We start from the raw sequence: 20,484 nt of genomic DNA, 5'->3' as shown, positions 1-20,484 counted from the left end.
GAGATCCAGAGTTTTACTGTCAAAAAGTCAATGTTGGGCAGTTTGGTAGCCAGAATAGCAATAGTCAGCAATTGGGTCAAGTTGATGATGGAATTGTTAGTGCTGGGAGTTTACAGAGTTTCTGGTGGGTCATTGGATGGTGGAAACCCATGTGATCCACCTGTTTGTGTATATGCAGCCAAGTGGACTGAACGGCCATGAGCTTCTGTCTTTTGTCCCTTGACATAGGGCTGAGCGGTATGACCAAATATGTGTATCGCGGTATTTTTTTTTTACTTACGGTGGTTCCACGGTACATAGCGGTATTTTCACCCCCTCCCCCCAATCATGTGACCCGCCAGCACTGTTCTGCCCCCCTCCCCCCACCCCAATCATGTGACCCGCGCGCGGTGTTCGGCTGAAACCCCCCAAAATCATGTGACCCGCCAGCACTGTTCTTCTCCCCCCAACGGCATGCTGGGAGTTGTAGTTTTGCAACAGCTGGAGTTCCACAGGTTGGAGACCACTGCTGTACGCTGTATACCTATGCCTGGGCTGCAAAAGATACAGAAAATAAACTTTAACTTGCCTACGTCGGCCATACGCTGTTCCTTGGGACTGGAACGTCGGACAGACGTCAGCCTATCACCGGCCGTACCAGTGATAGGCTGAGCCCACTGTCATGTAAAAAGCCGGCCAGAGCTCCTTACATGACAGTGGGCTCAGCCTATCACTGGCGGGGGCGGGACATCGCTCTGGCCGGTGATAGGCTGACGGCTGTCCGACGTTCCCGTCCCGAGCGTGTGGCCGACGTAGGTGAGTTACAGTTTATTTTCTTCATCCTTTGCAGCCCGGGCATAGGGATACAATGTACAGCAGTGGTCTAATTGTAAGAACCCACCGAGGTATGAAATTATACTATGTTTTATAGGAATGTGTGAGGAGCACAGCCTATACATTTTAGAGTTCCTTTAGGAAAGTATTTTTATTCAACTATTAATAAAACCACTCCTCAGTTTTGCTGAAGGCAAAGAATCCAAAATGGTGTGTTTCAGAGATGATTGTTCTTGCTTGGGACAAGATTCAGCTTGCAGAAGAACATCTGCAGCCAGCCCATTCTGTATGAGATGGGGCCAAGACTTGTTTGTATCCTGATGCCTGTCATAACATGCAGAAGGCAGAAAGAATACCTATACTTTTAGAGAAAAGAAATTGTACAGTGCATATTGATTTATGCCTGGAAAATGAATGTGCAGTCCATTAGTCAATGGATTTGGCAATATCAACCGTGCTGTTTTTCTTTGAGATAAGGTCATGGAGGGATGAGAATGGTGACTGTCAGCTGTTACTAGAAGAGTCATAAGGTCAGAGGCTTTGTAGAGAACAGTCGAGAAACTTGTGAGTGTTGTTTGAGGGATTCACTAAGGCTGGGTTCACACTACCTTTTTGCCATACTGTTTTCAATCCATTTTTCTAAAGAAAACCGTATGGCAAAAAACGGATGGAACAGTATGGAAAAAAGTAAACCGTATGTGGTTTTAAACAGTATACTGTTTTTAAAAGTGCATACAGTTCCATCAGTTTTTATAGGAAAAAAAAACATACGTTTTTGAAAATTTCGTCCATTTTTAATGGGAGGGGTCTTGGGTGGGGACTTTAGGATTCAAATGTGCATGTGCAAAGTAAAAACTTATACGTTTTTCCCTATGGAACCGTATACATGCGCATTTGAATCCTAAAGTCCCCACCCAAGACCCCTGCCATTACAAATGGACGAAATTTTCAAAAACGTATGGGTTTTTTTTCTATAAAAACTGACGGAACTGTATGCACTTTTAAAAACAGTATACTGTTTAAAAACGCATACTGTTTACTTTTCCCCATACCATTCCATCCGTTATTGGCCATACGGTTTTCTTTAGAAAAACGGATTGAAAACAGTATGGCAAAAACGTAGTGTGAACCCAGCCTTAGTTTAGGTTTGGTCAGTGTTGTCTATGGGTCCATTCACACAGCAGAATTTCCTCTTCTTTTTCATGCAAAACCCTGGGCACTCAAGTAACTTGAAGCTGATTTCCACATGGAAATTCTGCCTGAAATCCTTGTGGATCCAAACCCCCCATTAATGATACCGTAAGGTCCTGGTGTGTATTATTTTCTGACATGTTGTCAGGACCTTCCATTAACATCAATGAGGCTTTAACCCCTTAAGGACTCAGCGTTTTTCAGTTTTTGCATTTTAGTTTTTTCCTCCTTTCCTTTAAAAATCATCACCCTTTCAATTTTCCACCTAAAATCCATATTATGGCTTCAATTGTACTTTGCAGTGACATTAGTAATTTTAGCCAAAAATCCACTGAGAAACAGAAAAAAAAATCATTGTGCGACAAAATTTTGTATGATTCACTTTGTATGATTCTTCTTTGGCGACTTTTTACCCTGTTGCGCAAAAATATTAGCGACTTTTAAAAAATGCTCTTCACAGCCAGTTGTGTAGATTTGTGAAAAATGGAGGGCTTTGGGATTTTTATTTTTTATTTTTAAAAGTTGCACTTCATAAATCAGCAAGCACTGCAAAGTAAAAAACTAAAAGTGTGTACCAAAGTTTTTTTTGTCAAAATTTGCTAAAAGTCAGACACATTTCTCCGACTTTTATTTCTACACCAAAAAAAGACTCTAAGCCTGTTGATAAATTTCTCCCATTGTGTATTCTTCAAGGGATTAGAGCTAACAGGACAGCAATGGGGAATCTGACTTATCTATTATCGGGTGACTCACATAGTTTTTAATGCAGTTCCCTTAAAGGAGTACTCTGGTGCAGAGTATTCCTGCTCCGTCCTGCCCGGGCTGCAAAATAAATTAAAATAAACCATCTCTCAACTCCCGGGGTTCCCGCGGAGCGCCACTACAGCTGATCGGTCCTCCAGTCCATCCTCTTCATACTTCCGGGTGTAACGAAGCGTCACATCGCGCTCAGCCTATCGCCGGCCGCCGCAGTGTTCTGCCTCGGCCCATAATAAGCTGAGCGCCATGTGACACTTCGTTCACACGGAAGTATGAAGAGGATGGACCGGAGGACCGATCAGCTGTAGTTGCTCTCCGTGGGAACTTAGGAAGGCGAGAGATGGTTTATTTTCATATATTTTGCAGCCCGGGCAGGACAGAGCAGGAATACTCTGCACCAGAGTACTCCTTTAAATATTATTTTAACTTCTGTCTATGATTATTGTGACGATCTAACAGATTTGGTCTACGACAGATCCCTTTAACTTATGCTTGATACCCCAAGGGAACAGATTAGTGTTTTTGTTGCAGTTTTTCCATTCAGGTTTTTGTATTTATAGTTATTTAATTTTATTTATTTATTGTTAAACCAAAGCCAAAAGTGGATCCAGTAGGAAGGAAAATTCTCATTCCTTCTAAATCCACTTCTGGCTGTGGCTCAATAAAGCAAATAAAGAACTGCCATACAACTGAAGATAAGAGGATGTGATGCTCGTGGGAGTGCTGCAGTCTCCTCAGTGTGTATATCGGCAACTCTGTTTCCACTGCAAATGCTGTACTCTCAGTAGTGGACTTTTGTTTTGCAGTCTGTGTAAAGTACATGAGTGGGATGCACATTGAATGATGTCAAATGTTTGTGTTTTGTTAACTTTATCCCATGTTGATTTTAAAGAAGTCATGCAACACATTTGGGCTTGGTACTGTGTATTGTTCAGGAGGTTTTCTTTGCCATAGGCAAATACACATTACTGGCGGGCCCACCTACTTAATATTGCCCCATATTATTACTAGAAATGTCTAGACAGATGGAAGAAACCATAACAAGGGAGGAGTAATAGAGTGTCTTTTAAAGTTAAAAAGCATATTTATATGAAAAGTAATTCTGCTTTTCAAGCCTTTTTAAGGAGCATTCCATTATATGAGGATGAATTATTGAATCAAAAACATTTTTAGATATAATTATGAGTTAGGAAACGGGTAGAATACAGGAAACCTACATGTAGTGTATCATGCCGGGAGCGACTGAATAGAAATATTGTCCATGGCCTACATCATCTCCTGCTGTGTCTGGATTGATACATAGCACATTGTGGAACCCACTGGGGTCTTCTCAGTCATTCAGTTTTTCCTTTATTCTTATACTTACCTCCTGTAATATGTTGCTATGCTAGAATTGCTATAACACCATTTTTGCATATTCTATCTACTAATCTAGAACTTTTTTAATTTTGTAATCTTCATTGTGACCACCTAGATCAGTGGTCTTCAACCTGTGGACCTCCAGATGTTGCAAAACTACAACTCCCAGCATGCACGGACAGCCAACGGCTGTCCGTGCATGCTGGGAGTTGTAGTTTTGCAACATCTGGAGGTCCGCAGGTTGAAGACCACTGACATAGACTATATAACCTATAAGATAAAAGATAACAACTAGTGAATACAGTAGTCACTTGAATGGAATACGTTGACGAATTTTGGTCCGTACACTATTATTCGTAATTTTTGCCACTACTGTTGTTTATTAAGCCATAGGTTGTCTAACCAATCAATTGTGTCAGATATCTTTGTGTGCATGGGTAGCCTAAATGAGTTATCCACCTGGGGTTCAACCATTATGCCATTCAAGTGGGTTAATGGCGGCATTTTTTTTAACTGCTGTTATTGAAAGTACATAGATAGCCTAGTCAAATGCAAGGAAACATTGAAGAGGCCACATTACTCATACAAGCGAAGGTTTCAAACAGCTGATTGAAAGGGTTACAGGAGGGGACCTAAGTGGAGTAAGGCCCATCGGTTTTTATAGGCTGCATAACTTCTTTTAAGTGTCGTCTGCTCACCAGGTACAATTCTAAAGGTATGTTCACATGTACTGTCTATGTTGCAGATTTTCTGCAGCAGACTTTCTGCTGCATACTTTTATGTGTGTGTGTGGGTATATATATATATATATATATATATATATATATATATATTCAGTGGTCCCTCAACATACGGTGGTAATCCGTTCCAAATGAACCATCGTTTGTTGAAACCATCATATGTTGAGGGATCTGTGCAATGTTAAATATAGGACATTGTACTCACCTGTCCCCGCCGTCACCGCTGCCCTGGATGTCGCCGTCCATCGCTGCCGCCGCGTCCCCAGGGGGGCCCCGCCGCTCCGGAACGTCTCTGTTGCCTGGGATCGTGGTTCCTCATCGCCGCCATTACGTCACTACGCACGGCGCTCCTATTGGATGACAGGACGTGTGCGCGGTGACATGATGATGATGATGGAGAGCAACGGCGATGCAGGGGATCCCGACAGGTGAGTGACCGTCACCGGAGCATACGGGGCACCATAAACGGCTATCCGGCGGCAGCTGAAGCAGTCTGCACTGCCGGATAGCCGTTTATGCGATGGCCCCGACATACAAAAGCATCGTATGTTGATGCTGCCTTCAACATACGATGGCCTCTGAGAGGTCATCACATGTTGAAATTATCGTATGCCGGGGCCATCGTAGGTCAGGAGGATCACTGTATACACACACTCATATATACTGTATGTGTGAACATACTCAAAGTCAAGATATTGATGCTAACATTTCGCAGAGCTGTACAGATAATCCTAGTGTATAATAATAATGCTTTTACCATTTATCAAATGTACACTTACTTGTTTATGAAAGAACCCCAAAAATACTGTGTTTTTTTCTATTTTATTTGTTATGTGATTTGAGGCAGTGCCATATAGTGTAATGATGAATATGTAAAGCAGAGCAAAAGTTTAACTGTGTGAAATGTAAAAGAGTAAAGGCTGGATAAGCATGTTTGTGCGTAGTGCAGATGAGACAGATTTTGAAGACAAAGTTTGAAGACATGACGATACTTGTGAAATATGCAGAAGGCAAGACCAGAGGCGCCGTAAAGCTTGATTACTGTATGGAGCGCAGTTGGGACTTGCCTTTCTCCTGTGGCCTACAGCATTATGTAGAAATTGGGACGCTGAGACTCGTTCCAAAATGCTGCCTGATCAGACCTGCCCATGTTGGGAAAAGTGTTTGAAGTAAACAGACGAATTACTCACTCTATAATGATGTGCTTTACTGGCAAAGATAATACTGTGATATACTTATAGAATTGATATTATACTGTGATAAATTATATAACAGAAGACTGGAACAAGCTTTCCACACCCTCTGGAGCATTCGCAGAAGTATTGCTAAAGAGTTTTTTCATGTGCCCCGAAAAAAATATTGCACAACGCTTGATGTTGGTGTCAGTCGGTGTACGTGAAATGTGTTTTGACTGGTCGGACCCCATTACTCCTGGAAGGAACTGTCTAGTCAAACATCACTTTTTGATTACAAAAATCCTTCCGGAAACTAATAAGAATTAGGTTGCGGATTATCCTCCTTTGTGCAACTGACCTTAGATCTTCTTCCTCTTGTTTTCGTTTCATATCTGTTCATAGATCCATGCTTTGAAAGGTAGTAGGATGCTTTTAAAGAGAAACACAATCTTCTTATAAAGTTTTCAGACTTCTGTTTTATCTTTGAAATCCAGACAGTCTTTTAGAACTTGTTTATAGGCCTTTCTGGGGTCATGTATCAGTAGTGTTGTTTATACAGCAACTTTATCTTATTGTGATGCTTGTAATTCTGCAACTAGCTTCATGCACGTATCATAAAGCAACATGTTAGCCAGGTCAGCTAAAAACAATCTACATCAAATTTAGAAATTTAGAATTAGAAATCTTTAGAAATCTTATAAACTGACAGAGCTCCAATTTGTATGTTTTACTGCACTTGATATCCAGCAAAGTAAAAGTCTAGGCGCGTATAAGCTGAAACCTGCCAGACAAAGTGACTGCTTAATGATCCTGTAATATAATATCCAATTTGTATTATAGAAGAGATGCCTCATTTACACATTTTACTTTGTAATATTATGGATTATTCAACCGCATTTAAACAGAGGTATCAGTATCATGGTAATTGTTTGTTTTCATACATTGAATTATTGACCCATATGAGGTTTCTTTAAAACTGAAGACTGTTCACACAACAGAGAAGGCAAAAAAATTAATGCAGATTTCAAATGAAATCTGTGGAAAAATCTGTGCATTTACCTCTGGATTTGTGTTGTCTATGGCGATTGCAATGGGTAAATGTTACAGAATCAACACCAAAAAGTGCGGTGTCAATCACACCGCACTTTCCCGACACCAATTCAAATCCACATCATCCACAACATGAAAAGAATTGTGACCACACCCTTAAGTTCTTAATTAATGTAGCTCAATTTAAAGGAAAGCTCAGATTTTCAAAGGAAATGTTCAACTTTCAGCAGCTATAATGTACTGTACATAAAATAAGTAACTATGTAAGTAGTTTACTTCACAAATTTTATACTGATGTTTTACTTGATGTTTTTTTTTTTTTTTTTTTATATCCTCATATGTTTAGAGCTGAATTCTGTATTCTGATGACTTCCTGTTAACAGAAGGCAACATTCATTTTAAATGGCAATCACGTTTAAGAACAATTTTTCAAAAAATAATTTTCTTAAATGGAACCTGTCATGTTTTATGCAACCCAAGCACTGATTTACTCTAAAATGTTTCTGAAAAATCATAGTTTAAAAAAAGTTGCCGAGACCTGGATAACAAGTTGTTGGGGAAGTTCCCAGCGGCTGCTCCCTTCCCCACCGGCCTTAAGGAAGGTGTCTTTCACAATCTGTGCATAAGGATAGACACACTCAAGGGCAGTGGGGCGGGGTGCCGCTGCTGGGATCTGCCCCATCGACTAGTAACTCGGGTCTCAGCAACTTTTTTAAACTATGAAACATTTCAGAGTAAATCATTGTCCTGCACCTGTTTCCTGCTGCCCATAGTCAGGGCAGCATAAAACAGGTGATAGGTTCCTTTCTAAATTGGTACAGTAACAAAGAAAACATTTTGTCTACTACTAATTTAGGCCTTAGCTGTCTATTTTCCTAGAAACATGGTTGAAATAAATAAAAACTGTAAAACACAAAAACTGTCTGGTTTTGCCTATAATAACCAATTACAGCTCAGGCTTGAGTTAAATACATTTCTTTAAGAAATTAAACCTGAGCTGTGATTGGTTGCTGTGGCAAACCAGACAGTCTAGTTTTCTCAGATTTCTTTACAATGTTTTCACTACCTTTCCCACTAGTAATAGTTTTTTTTCCCCATCAGGTTTTTGTTACTTTTAGGTGGTCAATATTGCAATCATTTTCCACAATTTATATCTAGTAAAGGATAAAAAAAAATTGACATGTTGTAGAGTCATGTCAAGAGTTTTCAAAAAGTTCAGACCCCGAACACTTGCTAGAATGAGTGCAGTAATGACACAAACTTACAATGTAAGTTTATGTCATTATGTCAGTAAGCGCCCCCTTCTCTCCCTGCCCATTCTGGGAATCAGTCGGTGTCTGAACCTTCTGACTAATCAAAACTTTTGTCTTGTCTCTAGGACGTGTTTTTTCTTTTAAAGCAACAGGAACACTTTAAGGACTATTAGACTATCTACACTAGACACATTGTAGGATAGGATCAGCATGGCTATTTTAATATCTTTATAAGACATACATAGAGCTTTGTCAGTTTACGTTCTGAAGTTTTTACACTGCCACTTCCTCATACACTCTTACATTATCGTTACACAACCTTGAAGCTGTGAAGTACATCACCCTGGCCGCTCTGCCCTGCGAACATCAAATGATATTCCACAGTAATCCAGACACTACTGATTCATGTTAGAGTTCAGACTCCAGACTGACAACTCTTCCCCTGAGCAATCCATTATAAATGGATCCTCTACATTTATCTATGATTACTACATTTGTCTTTTAATAAGAGGGAAAGGTTTATGAGGACTTTCTTCCTACAATACACCTGAAGCAGAGACAAGTGTCTTAATTGTGGCTTCAGCCTCGCTCTTGGGTTCCCAGCCTATAATGTGTATAACAATTGTTTGATCTCTGAAAATTATACTAGGCCCTTTGGAGCTTTTCTAAAGTGCTGGACTACAAGCTTTTAGCTGCCGCCTTTAATTGAACCTGAAATGTACAGCACCATGCAAGCCATCAATATAGATATATCTTTAATTGCACATCATTATCGATGGTTTAGAAAGAGGAAAAGTTGCTGAGTTGCCCATAGCAACCAATCAGATCGCATCTTCCTTTTTTGAAAAGGCCTGTGAAAAATGAAAGAATGGATCTGATTGGTTGCTATAGGTAACTCAGCAACTTTTCCTCTGGACAGGTTTTGATAAATTTCCCTTAATGTGTTTTAATAACAGTCCTCACACACAAGCCTTTTGTTCAATGGTTCTGGTCTGGTGTTAAAATTATAAATATAATGTACCGTAAATACACAAGTAGTACTATGTTTTAATCACTACCAGGTCTAGTTGTATGATAAAGGAATTCAGTAATGAAAAATAACTTATCCGCTATCATTTGGATAGGGGATAAGTTATAGATTGCGGGGGGTCAGAGCGCTGGGACCCCCCCTGTGATCTCCTGGGGCCCTGGCAGTCTGCTGAAAGGGGCATGCCAACCTCCGCATGGAGCGCCGGCTGACACGCCCCCTCCATGTGTCCCATAGAGATACATGGAGGGGTGTGTCGGGCCGCAGTGGTCACCCCATTCAGGAGATTGTGGTGGGTCCCAGCGCTTGGACCCCCCCATGATCTATAACTTATCCTCTATCCAAATGATAGGGGATAAATTATTTTTTGCCACACACTACTCTTTAATGCACATCTGTTGTATATACCATAATCCCCTATATGAAGCTAGAAATCACTGGGGGGGGGGATGTTGCCAAAACTGTCAAAACCTTAAGGGACAGGTATCAGATGTGCCAGATTTTCAAAGTGAATTTGGCTGTTTGATAAATTTGGTTTATCTAAAGACTGTCTACTCTTTGTTTATACCAACTGTTAGTTGGTTTCCTTTACACCTTAATTGTGTGCCAAATTTTAGGCCACACCCCTGTACTGAGGCCCTGTTGCTGTTTTAGTCTTCTTTTTCAGTGTGAGGCTCCAAGTTAGTTGTGGCCACGGCTTACCAGAGAACAGTCACTGCACTTGCTCACAGTGGGGCACCAAGGCCTCATCTGTTGTGACGTGGTAGAGGGTAGGATTGCCAGGACTTAGCATGGCACAGGGAGCTGGAGAAGATGAGTGTAGTTCTCAAGCTAATCATTGAAGAGGTGGATCCCACTCACTAGCTTCCATTTGACTATAGAAATACAAAGGTCCCCCCCTGGGTTTGGAAGAGATTTCTGGAGAAGAGGTGACAAGAACATCCTGTGGATAGTGGATAAGATGTTCTCTACTGGAGTTCCCCTTTAAGTCCAGTCAGCTGTTCCACACTAATCAGGTTACAGGTTGTAGCCATGCAGCTATGTTTGATTGTTTCCCCCATTTATCCATGTATTATCCATACTTCTATTCAGGGCATGGTTCATGTATAGAGTATGCAGACTACAATCTAGCAGTCAAGGCAACCATCCCCAGACAGCCTATAGTACCACACAGAGTTATCTTTGTACTCTCTTGTGATATCCATGTGTCTCCAGAGAGCTTATTCCTTTTCACTTGTCCCCTTCCTCTGTTTATTTAGTTGGTTGGCAGTGATGTAACAAGCATAGCTGACTGTATTATGCATTCCTCTTGCTTAATGGACTGAATGGCTTGCCTTTTCAAACACTTCTTTTCTTCCTCCCTTCTGTCCATATATATAGCCTCGAGGCATACATGCCGGAGAAACTGAAGTATGCAGTTCCCTCCCTCCCAACCTTTTTCTTTTTAATTTCTGTGTAAACTGAACTATGTTTGACTAGAGGTAGTTATCGGGTTTTTCTTATTATCCTTTCTTTTCATTTATACTGGGGCAGCGTGGCTGGAACGTGGCCCAAAACCTCAGGGCGAGGCATAGCCCCCAGGGCAGTCAGCCAGGCAGGAGGTGCTACAATTACAGGCACACGACAGCCCTATCCCTCCCTCCAACTAACACTTGGAAACTTGGAAGCTTTAAACCTTTATCTGAGCGGATATTGTGCAGCCAATCAGTTATATGTATTTCGCCAGAACCCTTTTCCAATATATGAGTAATATATTTATTACTGATGACAAGATTATAATATAAAATATTTAAATTCTATATAATAAAAAGTTGTTTATTGGCTTATTTATTTATTGAATTTATGTACCTTGTTTACTGTTGTGACAAATGTATGTATAACTGTATGAGAAGACATGGATAGAGGAACTTTAGTCCTAATACAATGAGTGCAGCGATGATGTATAAGTATGCCTTGCTCTCGGCACCATGCATTTATTGGAATCCCTTAAGATTAAATATGTGCAGAGTAGACAACAATGTCCTGATTTGCTCAAACTGTGCCCCAGGCCATAACTCTACGCCTCAGCCTAATCATGGCTAAATTAAGGGAGTGTTTACCACATCCAGCATAGAGGTGTACCGCTCTCATATTCTGCCCGGAGGGGCCATATAGTGAGTGGGACATTGCAGGGTGGGGCTAGTCTGCAGCCTTCCAAGCAGTTTAGGAGGAGGACCTCACCTGTCTGATGTCAACACCTTTGGGTGCGGCCAGGTTGGAATGTGCCGCTCCCAGCACCGGCCGCCCAAGTCATTAATCTGCTGTGACTGACAGGTGGCAGGAGGCAGCATCTGAGCTACAGGGCTACGCTGAAGACATGCTGTGTACACTGAATAAACACCTCTTCGTCCTCATTGTGGATCTATTCATCACTCTATTGACCATTTCAGCGTAATGTTGAAGTAGTTATTTAAACAAGTATTTCCTGCATTTAATACAGTACTTCAACAGAAAATGTGTTCTGGAAGGTATTCCATTCAAAAAGGCCTAAAATAAAAGATAGATTGTGTCCTTTCTCTTTTAGCTGGGTTCCTATGTTAGGATTTCCAATAATTATCAGTTTAGATGATAATGTATAAAGGTCAGTAATTGTAATAAAGCCGTCTGTGACCTACTCACTTCTGTCTATGTGCACAGCCTAAAAACGTGAACCTTTTTTAAACAAAGTAGGTTTTCTGTATGTTGTTTTTCAACATTTTTTTTGGGGGGGGGGGGGGGGCTGGTGCTAAAGCGGTCCTCAGATTTAAACAATTCTTTCTTGGACCACTTTATGACAAGCTGATCACAAATTGTCAGAGATTCCCAGAAGTCAGCTGTTGAGACCGGCAGCAACATTACAAAGGAGAGTAACCCTTTAAATCCTACAGAACTTTAGATGCTACTTGTAACTGCTTTTAAGTCTGGTCAGGAGATAGGGATTATGAATAAGGAACCCTATCAACTTGTCAATTAACTAACTTAGAATTCCCTAAAATGGGAAATATATATATATATATATATATATATATATATATATATATATATAATTTATTTAAGCTGTGTGTTTCATCAGTTCTATTTGCCTTAATTCACATAAATTAGTCCCCAAAATGATGTCCAAGAGATTAATAAAAAGTTAAGCTCCAGGTCTTCCAATCAGGGTGCCTCCAGCTGTTGCAAAACAACAACTCCCAGCATGCTGGGAGTTGTCATTTAGCAACAGCTGGAGGCATCCTGGTTTAAAAACACTGGTTTAGCTTATTGCAAAACTTGGGGCAGTACCATTAGCAAAACTCTGCATAGCATTTCTTCTTTAATAGTAGAATTTCTTCAGTAAAATACTGGTGGAAGCTTGGAAATGATGTGTGTATGCTGTGTGTCAAGCTACAATAAGACCCCTTTTTTGTTCAGGAAATATAATGTGACATAAATATAAAAACTGTTCTAAGAATTATATTAAATAGGTGAGGCTAAGTTTTCGTAGACAGGGCCTCTGTTTTTTGTTTCTACAATAACATAAAGTTAAGTTCACATTTAAGATGTTTCTATTATCTGAGAATCCCCAGCCTTCCTAAAATCTAAATATCCAGGGGATGTACTGGGGATTCCTCTTATATCCAGAATAGGGTTATTTATGCTACACTGCAAATACAATGGAGGAGATTTATCAAAGGATTTAAACTGGTTTTTCCCATCTAAATATGTCGCACAGAAAGTTGCAGTCTAAACACGTGCGACGAATTTTGCGACGATTTTTAGAACATGATGCATTCTAGTCTATTTTAGACGGAAAATGCATTGGTGCTGAATTTATCAAAAGCGACTTTTCAGCGACAAGTCGCATGGCTGAAATAACGCAGAAATGTCAGACCATGCTGGAGCAGGTTTAAATACAGTCTAAACCATAGATCACGAAGTCCGTGCACAGAATTTATCAAGAGCCGTGCGACTTTTGATTAATTAGGCGCACAATAGACCAGACTACGGCTGCATTCAAACCTCATTTTTTACATACGGGTGCCGGATCCAGCTGGGGAGGGGGAAAACCAGCCGGATCAGCCCGTGACTCCATTTACTTTAATGCGCTGACCGGAGTCAAACGGCAACTCCGGTCGGCTCAGTTTTGACCCGTATCCGGTTCTGGACCAGACCTAAAACCGTAGTATACTATGGTTTTAAGTCCGGTCAGGAAACCGCATACGGGTAAAAACTGAGCCGACTGGAGTCACCGTTTGACTCCGGTCAGCGCATTAAAGTAAATGGAGTCACGGGCTGGTCTGGCTTGGGGTACGGGAGAGCCCAGTTTTCCCCTCCCCCAGCAGGATCCCGCACCCGTATGTAACAAACGAGGTGTGAATGCAACCTTACCCTCTGTAGTTTGGTCTATAGTGATGCGGGACATAGACAGCTTTGATAAATCTCCCCCAATGAGATGCAAATATTGAGAAATATTGGTGGGTTGTTTTAAATTTTTTCTTTTTTGCATAAAACAGGCAGACAGGTGTCTGGTGCTAGTCACTGGCATGCATGGCCATTATCTTAAAGAATCAGACTCAGATGCCAAGGCCATGCTCCTCAAAAGGCAGGTGGTGCGAGTGGGGTCATATTCATTGGAATGTTCTTTTAAAACGTGTTATTATTAATGTACCCGAATGTGCTGTTGTTCTCCAGCTTTGCCTACATGAAGCCTGCTTATTTAAACATGACATTGCAGGTGAACCTGAAAACAAGGAGGTGAATAGGAAAGGCATGCCAGGTAATATGATCCAGGATTGCAGCAATAAGAATACTAGATATCACTTCCAAGACTTATTTCCCCAGGCTATATATTTTTTTACTGTTTGTTCTTATTTATCAGCGCATACAGAATAATTGGATGGGTGCTGCTATGGGTATTTACAGGCTTTTAAACTGGATTAGTTTAGGTCAGTAGGTATATTGGAAATACAAATAAACTTTCAAGGCGATTAGGATATTGCAACTGTAAAGTCAGACAAACATCACCTTTGTATACCTGCCATGTAGATAAAAGAGTAAATGTTGTTCCAATCTATAGATATGTGCATGTAAGGACAATATTAGTGTCTGCCTACATGAATACTTCTCCCTGCTCTCTTAAAGGGGTACTCCTGTGAAATATATTTTTTTTTTAAATCAACTGGTGCCAGAAAGTTGAACAAATTTGTAAATTACTTCTATTAAAAAATCTTAATCTTTCCTGTACTTGTTAGCTGCTGAATACTACAGCGGAAATTCTTTTCTTTTTGAAACACAGAACTGTCTGCTGACATCACGAGCACAGTGCTCTCTGCTGACATCTCTGTCCATTTTATGAACTGTCCAGAACAGCATATGTTTGCTATGGGGATTTCCTTTTACCCTGGACAGTTCTAAAAATGGACAGAGATGTCAGCAGAGAGCACCGTGCTCATGATGTCAGCAGACAGCTCTGTGTTTCAAACGGAAAAGAATTTCCACTGTAGTATTCAGCAGCTAATAAGTACAGGAAGGATTAAGATTTTTTAATAGAATTAATTTACAAATCTGTTTAACTTTCTGGCACCAGTTGATTTAAAAAAAAAAAAAAAAAAGTTTTTCACTGAAGTACCCTTTTAAATACTATTCATTTTGTTTCATATTAAATATAGTGACAACATTCTTGTCAACCACATGGACAGAATGTTTACCCTCACTAAACCCAGTTTTTAAGGTTATAGTGCAGGCAAACTGGATTATTGGAGGTGTCACTTATTCGTGGTCCCAAAGATACTCACTGTATTAGCCTCCATTACTAATAGACCGCTTTGTGCAATGGAGGCGGGACCCAACATGCTAAGTAGGCCGAACTGTGGATGCAGGCAACTGATACCTCATTGTAATCTGGTTTACCCGCACTATGACCTAGTGTATTGGGTTTAATGCAGGTGAACTGTCAGTTTCCTTTTAAGGATTACAAGATTTACAATTTTAAATTGGGTAAACATCCAAATGGTAAATCTGCCATTTTCTTGGTTGACTTTTCTTGGCACTTCCTGTAGATATAGCGGACAGACTTTTATGTTCCCTATCTGCAGTCAGTTTAATCTGCCCTCCCACCTTCCGTAGTTTCCATATCATAGAGCTAAGGGGATAGAGAAGATGCATGGAAGATCTGTCAGCGCTTACCTGATATGGGAATAGACTTCAGAAATAGATGCTTAGGTTCTAGAAAGCTGAGCTGTCATTTCTGACGTTTCTTACATCTTCGCTACTATCTGCTATCATCAGCATTGCCTACTTACTGTGTGCTAGTTAGTGTTAGAGGGGTTCCCTGCTCTTGACAATTCCTAAAAGTTAGAATAGTCCATTGGCAATAAGGTGATCAAAAATTGTCCATCTGCTGGGACCATCAGAGATAACATTTAACCCCTTTAGGGTATGTTCTCACTGCATATTTTTCTAGTAGTTGAGAACTGTGCAGTGAAATATGTAGCAGAAGATGGATTTTGTCACACATTTGATTCTTTTGACCATAATTTTAGTCACGGTCATGGATTCAGTTTAGGCCTATTCAATAGGACTAATCAATGTCCTGCATTTTCAGTGTTTTTTTTCTATTTATTTCTTCTGTTGTAGCTGTATGAAGGGTTGTTTTTTGTGGGAAGAGTTGTATTTGTATTATGTGGTACTATGATTTATTATATAATTTGGGTGGAGGGGTTAATAAGGTAACTAACCACTTAACTAGCTGGTAACAGAGTTTTCTCCAATCCTTGCCATTGCAGTAGAGTGTCAGCTGTAATATGCAACTAACATGTGCCGCCAATGGCATCAGAGTCTGACATATACAACAGATTACGGAAAGTCCTTGATAACCGCACCACATATACTATATATGTTACATGCTGACTAGGGGTTATTTCTGGGTTCTCTACCGATTAAGCTTTCAAATTCCCAGCAGCACCGCCGCAGGAATAATGAAGCATTACACAGTGGCCATTCATATCAATGACAGGACAGGTCCTCCAAATCAAGAGATGCGGTAAACTAGAATCCCCCTCTATGACGACTGGATTCACACAGCAGTGAAACCATCGTAACTCAGATTCCTGTTATAGGGTACAGTATATGAAAATAGGATTTCTAAATGAGAAAATTCCTAGGTTCTAGCTCAACCAACATTGAGTAGTAAACTTGCTTAAAACAACAATTTGGACAGTCATACTTTGTGTGCTTTTTCATTTGATTTAATATCATGTTTATTTAACGCCAGCTGCCTAATGTAGTGCTTTTCTCAAGTTTGAAAGAAGGAAGTAAAAGGAATGGCTTTCACAATGTGTATTTTATCTCCTGGCAGCATTCGGTGTATCCGCAGGCTACTTGAAGCCGCTTTGTTTTAATCCTCTGCCTCAGGGCACAGCACAAATTGCTCAATGTCTTCCAGTGAATTCTTAGATATGCATCACGTTTTATCTAAAGCCATGATTTTAAGGGTTTCACTGTAAAAAAAAAAATCATATCCTACTTATACATACTAAGTTTACTTGTACCCAAAGGGGAATGTTCTTATATAGAATCTTGCATTCTATAAAGTGTTTCTCCTTAGCATTTAGGTATCAGCTATTGCTGAAGTAAACTGGTTGGAGCCATACTGTCAAAAGGTTGGCTGAGCTGAAAGTATAAGGGTTCAGCATCATGATTGCCAAAATGTAGCTTGAAGTACAAAACAAACTACTACATAACTTTGTGTTCACATGCAGTATACATTTTTGTATTCTAAGTTATTAAAATGAAATAGTAAATATTCTTTTGTTAATCCGCACATTTAATCCTGTTAGTGCTGCACCCTAGCAACACCTGGTTACACGACAATACTGTTTCCCATTGCTCATCTGTTTGTTTTGCAGGCTTATGAAGTTGAAAATGGTGTTAATCTTATTGTTGGTAATTTTATGATGTTAGGGTTATGGTGAATTACCATATGTAGTCTAAAGGTCTTAACAACTCAGATGTATGAGAACAGGACAGATGAAGGGATTAAGTGTTGCCACACCTGTAGTAGGCATAGTGGCAGGGCTGCCTGGCATTGACAACTCACCTTTGATATTCTTGAAGACAGCTGAATTTCTTTTTTTTTTTCTTCTTTTCTTTTAGTATTCTACAGATCTGAAGAAGCTCTACTGCCAAATTGCCAAGACATGTCCAATTCAAATCAAAGTGATGACACCACCGCCACAAGGAGCCGTTATAAGGGCAATGCCAGTCTACAAGAAGGCCGAACATGTCACAGAAGTTGTAAAACGTTGCCCAAACCATGAGCTTAGCCGAGAGTTTAATGAGGGTATGATAAAACAAATTCTTACAGATCTTAAAAAAGGGGTTCCCACCATTAGAAAAACATGGCTGCTTTTTGTTTATTTTATTTTTAATTTTTTTTTGCAATGCAAAAAACTTCCACAGGTTTTGTTATCACTGCGCAGTCCCATTTATTTCAATGAGGCGGAGATGCATGCCAGAATCTACCCATGTGCTTCTGAAAGTACAGCCATGTTTTTCTAGTTATGCCCATTCCCTTTTAGGTACTACTTGATGTCAGCCATACAGAAGGGTTAAAGAATGGCAAGTGATGCCTTTGTGCTTCTTTGATTTGTAGGTCAAATGGCTCCTGCCAGTCACCTCATTAGAGTAGAGGGAAACAACCATTCACAATATGTGGAAGACCCAATAACTGGGAGACAGAGTGTCCTGGTGCCCTATGAGCCCCCACAGGTAAGACATAACTATGATGGGCAATAGACGTGTGCTGTAAACATGCGCACAGAACCTTATTATAAATATAACTGTCTTGTTCTCTATCTATGTTTTAGGTGGGCACAGAATTCACAACAATATTGTATAACTTTATGTGCAATAGCAGTTGTGTTGGAGGCATGAATAGACGGCCGATTTTAATCATTGTGACCCTGGAAACCAGAGAGTGAGTATCTGGTCATCTCTCTCACCAACTTCACAAGTTGTTTCCATGATTTAGATGTTGTGAGATACGACTTGATGACAAATCTCTTCACCACATTCAGCGTCTCTGTTAAAAGGTTTAATATTTTTCTTTGGATTTTCTCAGTGGTCAAGTACTTGGACGCAGATGCTTTGAGGCTCGAATTTGTGCCTGTCCAGGCAGAGACAGAAAGGCAGATGAGGACAGTATCCGGAAACAGCAAGTCACAGATGGCTCAAAAAATGGAGAAGGTATGAAGCAATGTAAGTTCATTTATTGTAGTGGGCAGGGATTCCATATTGTAAGGCTGGTTTCAGACAACTGTAATGCAGAATCATTTTCTTATCTGTATTATGGCTACAATGCCTGGACCACTGAGGTATTACTGAAGTGAATCAAGTTCACAAAAGGTATCTATGATTATTTACTGTAAGTTTAGTAGATCCCCAGGAAGCCATCTGATACTGGTACAACTAGCGCTTTGATCATCACAATACTTTTACCAGGGCACACTAGTTTTTCCCTAAAGACTAGTAACTTGTATTGTTTCAACTGGTAAAGGGAATTATTTATGGCTAAAAGCTGCACGCACCACTGAATAGCTTTTAGGGTATAAATGTAAACTGTACCTTTATTAAAGCTGATCGTTGTTGCCAACCTATAATATTGCTTCTTTATTTCTCAGCCAAGCATCAAAGAGTAGGAGCATAGCTGCTCAAGTGCCACAGTCCGGCACGCCTCCTCACTCGCCTTCATCTTCCAGCCTCTACTTGACTGATATACAGGGCTCGGCTTACAATCAATGAGGATCTGGGAGGTGAGGGCATGAAAGAGTTGTACCTTCTATGGCATTGAGGAAGCTCGGTTCTGCCTTGACACTTGGATGAGAAATAAAAAGGTGATTTTATAATTGGTGCAACCACCATCAGCCCCAGGAAAGGTGCAGTTTGCTTTTATATCTTAACACCTATCCATTGGTGTTTGCAGCTCTTACCAGCAAATACAGCTGACAGGAATCCCTTTAAGATAGCTAGTATCCATGTGTTCTTTATACACTATGAAGTGTTTGGTTATTCAAAGTCTATAATACCTATAATGTAATCCATATAGATTCAGAAGATACAGCTTGACCCACAAAATGGCTTTAACTTTATTTGGTTTTTTTGTAACAGCTTTTCGACAGACCACACATGGCATTCAGATGACGTCTGTGAAAAAAAGGCGGTTACCAGATGATGAGGTGTTATATCTACCTGTAAGTCACATACCTTACTCAAGCCCACCTTTATTAGTATAAATGATAAATAGTTCTTTGTATGTATGTGCTTACATTTTAACAGCCCTTTGAGCTCAGTTATAGGTGATACCACACATCTCTGTGACATCTTGCATCCATATTATAGTATGATTTTTTAAGGGGTTACTTGGGCCCCCTCTCTGTGAGCAAGCATGGAAAAGTGACTTGTCTTATAGACAATGCTTCAGGAACTGAACCTCATGAGACAACCCCTTTAACCCCTTAAGGACTCAGCCCATTTTGGCCTTAAGGACTCAGACAATTTAATTTTGACGTTTTCATTTTTTCCTCCTCGCCTTCTAAAAATCATAACTCTTTTATATTTTCATCCACAGACTAGTATGAGGGCTTGTTTTTTGCGCGACCAGTTGTCCTTTGTAATGACATCACTCATTATATCATAAAATGTATGGCGCAACCAAAAAACACTATTTTTGTGGGGAAATTAAAACGAAAAACGCAATTTTGCTAATTTTGGAAGGTTTTGTTTTCACGCCGTACAATTTATGGTAAAAATGACATGTGTTCTTTATTCTGAGGGTCAATACGATTAAAATGATACCCATTATTATATACTTTTATATTATTGTTGCGCTTAAAAAAAATCCCAAACTTTTTAACCAAATTAGTACGTTTATAATCCCTTTATTTTGATGACCTCTAACTTTTTTATTTTTCCGTATAAGTGGCGGTATGGGGGCTCATTTTTTGCGCCATGATCTGTACTTTTTTTTGATACCACATTTGCATATAAAAAACTTTTAATACATTTTTTATATATTTTTTTTTAATAAAATGTATTAAAAAAGTAGGAATTTTGGACTTTTT

At 39.9% G+C, this 20,484-nt stretch overlaps 1 protein-coding gene across 15 annotated transcripts in view; it reads left to right on the top strand.

Moving 5' to 3' along the window:
* Nucleotides 1–20,484, top strand: part of TP63 (tumor protein p63) — a 249,622-nt gene that overhangs the window by 214,324 nt on the left and 14,814 nt on the right. For 13 of the 15 annotated variants that reach the window (XM_056565437.1, XM_056565440.1, XM_056565441.1 and 10 more), the window contains 5 exons: nucleotides 17,519–17,705; nucleotides 18,018–18,133; nucleotides 18,232–18,341; nucleotides 18,486–18,622; nucleotides 19,532–19,614. In XM_056565437.1, coding sequence (XP_056421412.1) covers nucleotides 17,519–17,705; nucleotides 18,018–18,133; nucleotides 18,232–18,341; nucleotides 18,486–18,622; nucleotides 19,532–19,614 — 633 coding nt within the window. The remainder of the gene's footprint in view (nucleotides 1–17,518; nucleotides 17,706–18,017; nucleotides 18,134–18,231; nucleotides 18,342–18,485; nucleotides 18,623–19,531; nucleotides 19,615–20,484) is intronic. The other 2 variants (XM_056565447.1, XM_056565438.1) reach the window with 1 other exon arrangement.

Source organism: Hyla sarda, chromosome 3, assembly GCF_029499605.1.
Source record: "Hyla sarda isolate aHylSar1 chromosome 3, aHylSar1.hap1, whole genome shotgun sequence".
Lineage (NCBI taxonomy): Eukaryota > Metazoa > Chordata > Amphibia > Anura > Hylidae > Hyla > Hyla sarda.
Note: the sequence above shows the minus strand (reverse complement) of the source record. Positions and strands in the feature narration are given on the sequence as shown.